The sequence below is a fragment of the Xiphophorus maculatus genome, chromosome 9 (assembly GCF_002775205.1).
Source record: "Xiphophorus maculatus strain JP 163 A chromosome 9, X_maculatus-5.0-male, whole genome shotgun sequence".
Classification (NCBI taxonomy): Eukaryota; Metazoa; Chordata; class Actinopteri; order Cyprinodontiformes; family Poeciliidae; genus Xiphophorus; species Xiphophorus maculatus.
The window spans coordinates 29,960,054-29,968,621 of NC_036451.1; the positions used below are offsets into that span (position 1 = coordinate 29,960,054).

The 8,568-nt window shown below is 39.0% G+C and overlaps 1 protein-coding gene across 1 annotated transcript; it reads right to left on the minus strand.

Annotated features, from left to right (window-relative positions):
- Positions 1–3,778: 3,778 nt before the first annotated feature.
- On the minus strand, positions 3,779–7,592 carry s1pr1 (sphingosine-1-phosphate receptor 1). Its single transcript, XM_005808383.3, has 2 exons — positions 7,375–7,592; positions 3,779–6,386 (listed from the first exon to the last, which is right to left on the minus strand). Exon 2 carries the CDS (start codon positions 6,267–6,269, stop codon positions 5,145–5,147), a length of 1,125 nt encoding a protein of 374 aa, XP_005808440.1. The 5' UTR covers positions 6,270–6,386; positions 7,375–7,592; the 3' UTR covers positions 3,779–5,144.
- Positions 7,593–8,568: the final 976 nt, after the last annotated feature.

Here is an 8,568-nt window from a genome sequence, read left to right on the forward strand (position 1 = left end):
CAGTAGACATGCCGACTACAAACACCAGCTGGTGGTTGCTGCACTCAGAGCGGATGGAGAGAAATTCGTCGGGGTGGTGGGTGCAGGTGAGGTTGAGAGGAAACAGCAGCGTGGGCTTCTGAAACCTGGTGAACTCTCCGAAGGTCATGTTACTGCTGCAGGATGCCTTCTTGAACCCATACTCCTCTCTGTAGAAGAAACAGGGGACACCAGAGGCGTACAGGTGGCTTCGATGATGTCGTCAGGTGACACAAAGTGATGCTGATGGACAGACTGGGACTGGTACCTGTACGGTAGAGAGTGTTTTTATGTACTTTCATAGACAGAGGTACTTTCTAGAACCTTTACAGGCTGATTAACTCTCACCCAGACAGTCACGGGTATGTCGTCGCTGGAGATGGAGGTGTACTCCTGAAGCCTGTAGTCACACCTGAGTCTGAGCGTGCCGCCTACCATGTAGTTTCCCAGCAGCTCCTTTGACGTCAGATTGAAAACACACACAACTCGTTGCTCTGATCACCTGGAAGGGACGTTTAGTGTTCTCTGAAGAGACGGCAGAGCCTGCCTGGGAACAAGGCAGCTGATTTCCACCGTTTCTCCATCGGTGATTTCATTGCTCCGCAGGATCTTAGGTTTACCTGCAGAGTAGCAGCATAAGCTACTTTAAATCACATGAAATTACTATCATAATCCATCAAAGATTAACATGAAGGATACGTTCTTGAACTTTCTATTGAGTCAGAAGTTTAATGTGTAGTTCTCAGGACTTTAGATTTAACATCAACTCTGAACCCTAAAGGATTTAGTTTGATTAAAATTATGAGTCAAACTCATGTCTACCTAATAATGATTAAACTGAAGAAACAAAAATCCACAGCCTTTGGCCTACTCCATAACAAAAGACTAAAAGGGGAGTTTCATGACAAGATTAGCTACAAAGTATGTTCAAAAGGAACTTAGTAGGTACATAGAACCTGCTGGTACTTACTGGGACCTGAAGGGTTACTTAAAGGGCTTCAAATGCTTTACTGGTGAGAATCGGATTGTTACTTTATGGTCTGACGTTTCCACCACCAGTTGGAGTCTCACTGGGCAGGTGGGTTAAACCCAAACGCCTCACCTGGTGTGATGCTAGAGCAACAACAAACATCTTCATGCTCGACTCTAACAGAGACGTTTTCTTTCCCCCAATCAATAGACCATGTTGTGTGAGTTGAGTTGTGCTAACCATACCTTACCATATTTTTCTTCTCCTTGTTGGTTTTGCTTTTGGTCCAACCATCAAAGCTACTTGACCCTTCAAAATAAAATGCCTTGTTTACACAATACCTGATGTAAGAAATTGGATTAGTTTTTTTAATGAAAGAAAACCTTTTGAATATTTTTACTTCAATGGACTGCTCCCATTTTTATAGATAATTACATCAAGAAAGCTCATAAGTTGCGTTTTTGGCCAAAGTTATTAAGAGGCATGGTGTGAAGAAATAACTTTTAGACTTTTTCACCAGAGTTTTAGCTCCTAAATCAGACCTGGCATCTGCTGTCCAATCTGTCAACAAATCAGAGGCAAACTGGAAATCAGTGAAGGTCATTTTGATTTCAAACTAAAAAATCCTTCATTTGAGTTTTCTAATGTATTTAATATCAGAAACTGAGACGGCTTGTTTACTTATTAGTGAAATTAATAACATTGTTAGATCTGAAAGTTCCTCATTATGAGTTGATGTGTTGCTGATGGAAAGAAAATATTTACTCACAGCAGAGACAAGGTGACGAACAGAACCAGATCCATCCTTGGACTTCTGAGGGACGAACCTCCAAATCCAAATCCTGCTGGAGTTCAGTTCTGATTACACATTAACTCCTCCTTTAATTAGCAAAGGGTCCAGTCCAGAATCGTTGTCCATGATCCCTCTGGGATTTTATTTTTTGCACTTCTGTCAACTGTTTGTTGTCCCTAAGCAGCTTGACTCTGAAATATCTTTAATGAACAGTTTTTATTTGGACTTTTCACAAATTTTACTCCCGATTTATATTTTTCACAGCAGGAAAACAGATATTCTCGTGTAGTTTCCACATGTGACCACATGGGGGCAGCAGCTCACTATCTCGTTGTTTTTGATCCTGTTTGGCTCATAAAAGAAGTTCGGCTGCACACTTCTGGTTTCCAAGCTGATCCTGGACTGAAAAAAGCCCCATGCGGAGAGAAACCGGTTCTAGTTTTAACAATTAGCCCTGAAAATTACAGACTAAAACAAGGAAACAGAAAAAAAGCAAAAAAAATCTACATATAACTTATTATTATCCTCTATTTGGTCAGGAATTCTGATTAGACTGAAAATTAGAAAGGAATTTGAAAAACTTGGGACAAAATAGTCCCACAGCATAATGCCACCAATACCATGCTTTGGATGGATGGATGGATGGATGGATGGATGGATGGATGGATGGATGGATGGATGGATGGGCTGATGAACAACCTTTATTTTTTCATTGGTTCAGATGAAATCTGTGTTTTTATTCCTTCTTTTATTAAATTCTAATGATCAATCAAACATCTGGAGTCAAACAGCAGGAACATCTGGACTGCTGACAGAAAAACCTACGGGAGCCTGTTTGTGCCAAAAAGCTGCTCAGGGTCCTGAGAACCTGAGCAGCACTTTTCCATTCTAAGATTAATTTTCTCCTTTTGTTCTCACTTTGTTTCGGTGACCTCTGTGCTCATAACGGAATCCGTGGATCCGTGACATGAACGCTAAGAATTTATTTAAGTTTTTAGATCAATTCTAAAATTGATCTAAAAATTTTTAGATTAAATTTTAGTGTCACATATAAATTAATAAAAACTAATCTAAGTTCACCAGCAACACAATAAACACACCAAACGTAGAAAACACATTCAGTCAAACAGATTCTACTATTTTTACCAAAAAACAAAACAAAACAGTTTTTACATGAATGTAACAGGTGAAAACATGAATTTGGGTCGTCATGCTGTAAATAAACTGGGAATCCAGAAAACAAAAATGCAACTTATAAAACTCTGCTACATGTACTTTGTGCCAATGATTTAAAATCAAGTTTAATCCGTGTCATTTTTCAGTTTCACATGTTGATTCTGTAATTCTGTAAAATTCTTTATTTCTGCTTTAAATAAATGGAAACGGCAAAGAAAAAGTAATTTTCTGAATCTTCAAACCAAAGAGGCTAAAAATCAATTTTAAAAAGTCTTAAAATGTCCTAAATTACATGAAATCACAAGCACTTCTAAGCCAAACGGTTTCCACTCAAACCTACAACACACTGCTTGTTTTTTCTTTAGCCGCTTATTTTACTAGAATAAAACAAATTATAATTACTAATTATTGTTTGGGTTTTTTATTACCAGTGGAAAACATAACTGGGCCAAATAACACAATAATAAAGCTTTATATTAAACATTATTAAACATTTCATAATGATCAGAACTGCTTTCTGGGTGAAATAATAACCTAAAAAACTGTGAAAATGTCCAATTATGTGAGCAATTTCATAATTAAATTAATATATTAACTTGAATTTATAAATTTCATTAAAAAAAGAAAATGCATCAATTAATAATTTCCACCCTAAGTGTTTTTATTTTATAGATAAAAAATGTGATAACTTATAAAAAATATTGTGAAATTAAAATGTACCCAGACAAATAAGAAATAATTATCAATTCAAACATCAATTTTTATTATTTTTTAAAACTTTCTAGTAATTGCTTAGTTTAAAACAAATGTTTTTTCTCATTTATATTTTAATTTTTACATTTTTTTTTTTTTACAAATAAACCGTTTTTTCTTATTTGAACTCGTTAGTTCTTGAATGGTGTAAAATGGCTAAAAAGTTGATATTTTTCCTCTATTTACGAGATTAAAAAGCAAACAGGAAACAGCCTCCTTCTATGAAGGAGAAATGGGGCCAGAATAAATCATTTTCATTATTACTATTATTATTACAAGAATAAAGTCATAATATTAGCAGAATAAAGACACAAAAATACCAGAAAAACATAAAATTACTAAAAAAAGTTATTTAATGAGTGTAAAACTTCAACCAGCTCGTCTGGTCTGTGAATGTTTCTTCAAATTAATTATTTCATCTCTGGCACATTTTGATACTGATGTGTTAAAAGATTAAGTTTCCTATGTCTAATATTCCTCATTATATTTTACTATTTTTCATAGGAGTTATAAATTTACTACTTCAGTCTACAAATATAATAACAATTCTGGTAATATGAGTTCATTCTCATATTATTACGACTTTATTCTCATAATATCATGATTTTTGCCATATGACTTTTTTCTTAAAACTTTTATTGTATTTTTTTCTTGTTTTATTCAGATTTTTTCTCATTCTTACAGTCATACTATGACTGTTTGTCGAACTTTATTCTGGTAATATTATGAATTTATTCTCATATTATAGTGGCTTTATTTTTGTAAGATTTTTTTCTTGCAATAATATGACTTTTTATGTATTATTATGACTTTATTATTGTGACTCTTTCTTGGCTTGTTACGACTGAATTCTCGTAATATGACTTTATGTTGTACAAACGTTTTTCTTGAAATGAGTTTATTTTAGTATTTTTGACTTGCTGTATAAGGTTTTTTCCAGTAATATTCATTTATTCTCGTTTTTTTACTTACTGTTGTACAACTTTATTCTGGTAATTAGATTTTTTTCCTCAGCCTGATACAGAGATTTCACACCCAGGTCTCCAGATTATGGTGTTTCTTTAAGTGCAGTGGATGAGGAGAGACATTTTATAGGAACTAATCTCTTAAATAATTGGCAGTAGTGTATTTAAGTGCTACAAGTTTTAGTTGGTCTAGAAGGGTGAGAATAAAGTCTGGTTAAAGAAAAAACCCGTTTCCCTTCTAGAGCTGGTCTAAACCTTCCCAGTGCTTCCAGTATCCCGTCGCCTTCTCTTCAGGAAAATGTTCTGTTTCATCCACAACACCAGTTCACATTGGACTGGGTTCAAAGTTACGGACATTAAGAGCTACATGCAGAGTGGATTTCCACTAATCGGGTTTCATCAGTTTGAAGAGTCTCCATTAGTCCAAAGAGTTCCGATCCAATGAGTCTGACCCGTCCAGTCTCTGGGTTTATGACGACGAGGTGAGGTTCCCGGACGACACCACCGTCGTCTCCTTGGGTGAGTACTCCGCCTCCTCCTTGTTGGGATGTGAGGAGTTATCGGACTTGCTGCGGCTGAACTCCGCGCCCATGATCGGTCCCGTGAACTTGGGTTTGGGCCGGATCCAGGCGGTGCAGCAGAGCAGCGTCTTGAGGAAGGCCCGGCGCATCTCGTTGCTGGTCAGCGTGTAGATGAGCGGGTTCATGGCGGAGTTCAGGACGGCGAGCGCCAGGAACCACTCGGCCTTGTAGAGGATGGGGCAGGTCAGGGTCTCACACGCCACGTCCAGCAGCAGCAGGACGAACAGCGGCGCCCAGCAGGCGATGAAGCAGCTCAGGACGATGATGACGGTCTTCAGGAGCGCCATCGACTTCTCCGAGCTCTTGTTGTTGGCGCTGGCGCTGCCTCGGCCGTTGGTGACTTTGCGGAAGACTAGTTTGCGGCTGCGGGTGCGCACCAGTGCGTAGATCCGGGCGTAGAGCACCACAATGGCCATGAGGATGATGCTGAAGACGGTGGTGCAGAACAGGATGTAGGTCTTATGGTACAACGGCAGCACGGTGGAGCACTGCGGCATGCTCCGGATGCAGTTCCAGCCCATCACGGGCAGTCCGCCCAGCACCGCCGCGATCATCCACACGGTGCTGATCAACAGGAAAACCCGGAACGTGTTCCCGTTGTTGTGCAGCTTCATCTTCAGCATGGTGAGGTGGCGCTCGATGGCGATGGCTAACAGGCTGAAGACGGAGGCCGCCAGCGCCACGAACATGCTGCCCTCCCTGAAGAACCACTGCGTCGGCGTCAGCTTGTAGGTGTTGGCGCCGGACAGCAGGATGTTGGCGGTGTAGACGACGCCGGCCAGCAGGTCGGACAACGCTAGGTTCCCGATGAAGTAGTACATTGGTTTGTGGAACTTCTTGGTCCTCCAGATGGTGGTCAGGACCAGGATGTTCTCCATGATGATGAAGCAGCAGACGATGATGAAGATCACCGAGTCTGCCTTCAGACCCGAGTCCTGCTGGGTCGACTTGCGGAACTTGCCGGTGTAGTTGTAATGTTTGGCGATCAGGTCGGAGTAACTGGGCTCGGCCATGGCCTGCAGGTGCAGCCGGAGTCCAGCAGGGGGTGCTGTGTCCTCAAACCCTCAATCCTTCATGTCATTTGGTCGCCTTGAGAAGGAGCAGAGCGGGATCTGCCGCTGGTCATGGTCCTGCAGAGAGCCGATCAACGCGTCAATAATCCATCTTAGATTGAACAGATTCATCTCATACACGGAAATATAACTAAACCGATCAAATCTGACCCGCTCATTACAAAAACATCAAATTCAGCTACACATATTCCACTGTGTGACACTTTAATATGCGCTCCAATTCAGTTAGTATAATTTCAAGAAAAAGAGTGAAAACCGGAGAATTGTGTGAATTTATGTAAAAGTTAGAAAAATCTGTGAGTAAAACAGCTGCGGCGCCGTGGAGAAAAACCTGGTCACTCCGTCCAGTTACCGGACAAAACATCCACAACATCAACAGTTTAAATTATTTTCTTCATTGTTCAGTTTGACATTTTAGACTGAACAAAGTTCAAACTTTAAAGGGAATTCATCAGATTTCCTTTAAAGTTCTCATTATGACAAGAAAAGCAACATAAACAGTTTTAAAAATATTTTAAAACGCAAAACAATATTCATAATCCATGAGTTTATCACTAATTCTCATTTTTAATAAATAAGTAGTTAAGGAAAGAGAAAGTTGATCATGTTTTTTTTAAAATCACATTTCTGTTGATTGTTTTTGGTATTTTAAAGCCTCCAATTAAAAAATAATCTAATTGATTAAAACAAGAGATTTCACGTTCAAAGCCTAATCTGAATTTTTAAATTTCACTCACTGACGCGACAAAAACACTAAAATAGTTTCATGTATAAACTCTGATCATTATCTGCAGCCTTCACGTCTAATCCGGGATTTTTTGTGCATTAAATAAAGCATTTAAATCACATCAAGATTTTAAATTCAAGTTTGTAAAACCTAAAAATAAAAGCATCACCGTAAATGTTTCTGATCCAGACGTTATATCACCATATAAAGTTTATTTTCCAGATATTTTCCGTCTCTCTCGATGCGACTTCATGGCACATTTACATTTACCAGAGTTTTTATTCTCCATTATAATGAGATTTATTGAATAAAACTGACCTGGACTGAGCAGATCCTCCACACAGACCATGGCGCGACTCCCAGATTTCTGTTTTCTTCCCCAAGAAAAGAGGAAACAAAACCGGCGAGTTTCTGCAGAAGCTTCGCATCGACGCTCCGGCCGCCGAAAACTTTGTTGTGTAAAATCTTATTTCATATTTTCTGCCTTCAGTCAGAGTCCGAAGCAAGAAGAGTCCAACAGCGGAGTGAGGGAGAGTACACACACCCACACACACACCAACACACACACACACACACACACACACACACACACACACACACACACACACACACACACACACACACACACCAACACACACACACACACACACACACCAACACGCACTGCGCATGAGGAGGAGGGGGAGGAAGATGATGCCGCCCTCTTCGTGCTCATCGGCTCTGCTGCTCTTCAAATCAATGATCTCATATTAAAAACGATAATAGTAGGAAGAATAATGGGGAAAAGGCCAGAAGAAGTAGATTAAAAGCAGAAGTAATGATAAATATGTAACTTCAATAAAATAAATGCTTCCTGTTGAAAAGAAAATGAAACATATAGTTGCTCCAACCAGAACACTTCTTACATTGGCTTCATAGAAGTTATGATAGAAATAAAATCTTATTTAGTCAGATTTAGTCTCAATATTATCTAGTCTTTGATATTATTGACTGAAAAAAATCACAATAATTGTGTTTTTGCCTGCGATGAATTTATGTTGCCATATTCTGGTAATTTCTTTGTCCATGATTGATACAAAGAAATTGTTCAATCCTGTTTCTTGAATGTTCCCATTTATTTTCTTCAATTATTGCCACTCTGTATTTGGTTTCTACATCTTTTGAGTCTAGTTTTCACACCTGATAATCTGGTATAATCTGACTGGGGACCAAAACTGCACCATTTGTTACATTTTCAGCTGCTGCGGTTCCCTTTCACACTACTCTGAATTAAAGGAACCAAACCTTTCATTAACATATTCCCCTCGTTTCTCGCGCTAGGCTAGCACGTTTGTTTTGGTTGTATTTACCCAGAATGCCCTGCGCTGTAATCCTCTTCCTGCTTAAGGAGTTTTCCTGAAACACAAAAAGATTAACTTTACACCAATCTGATGGTTGGAGAACCTGGATAACAGATTAAAAACAACAATCTTTGTTGTTGAGCTCATGTGTCTGATTATTCAATAATTTAGC

Coding starts and splice junctions, on each gene's coding strand:
- s1pr1 (XM_005808383.3), bottom strand. CDS start 6,269: ATGGCCGAGCCCAGTTACTCCGACCTGATCGCCAAACATTACAACTAC.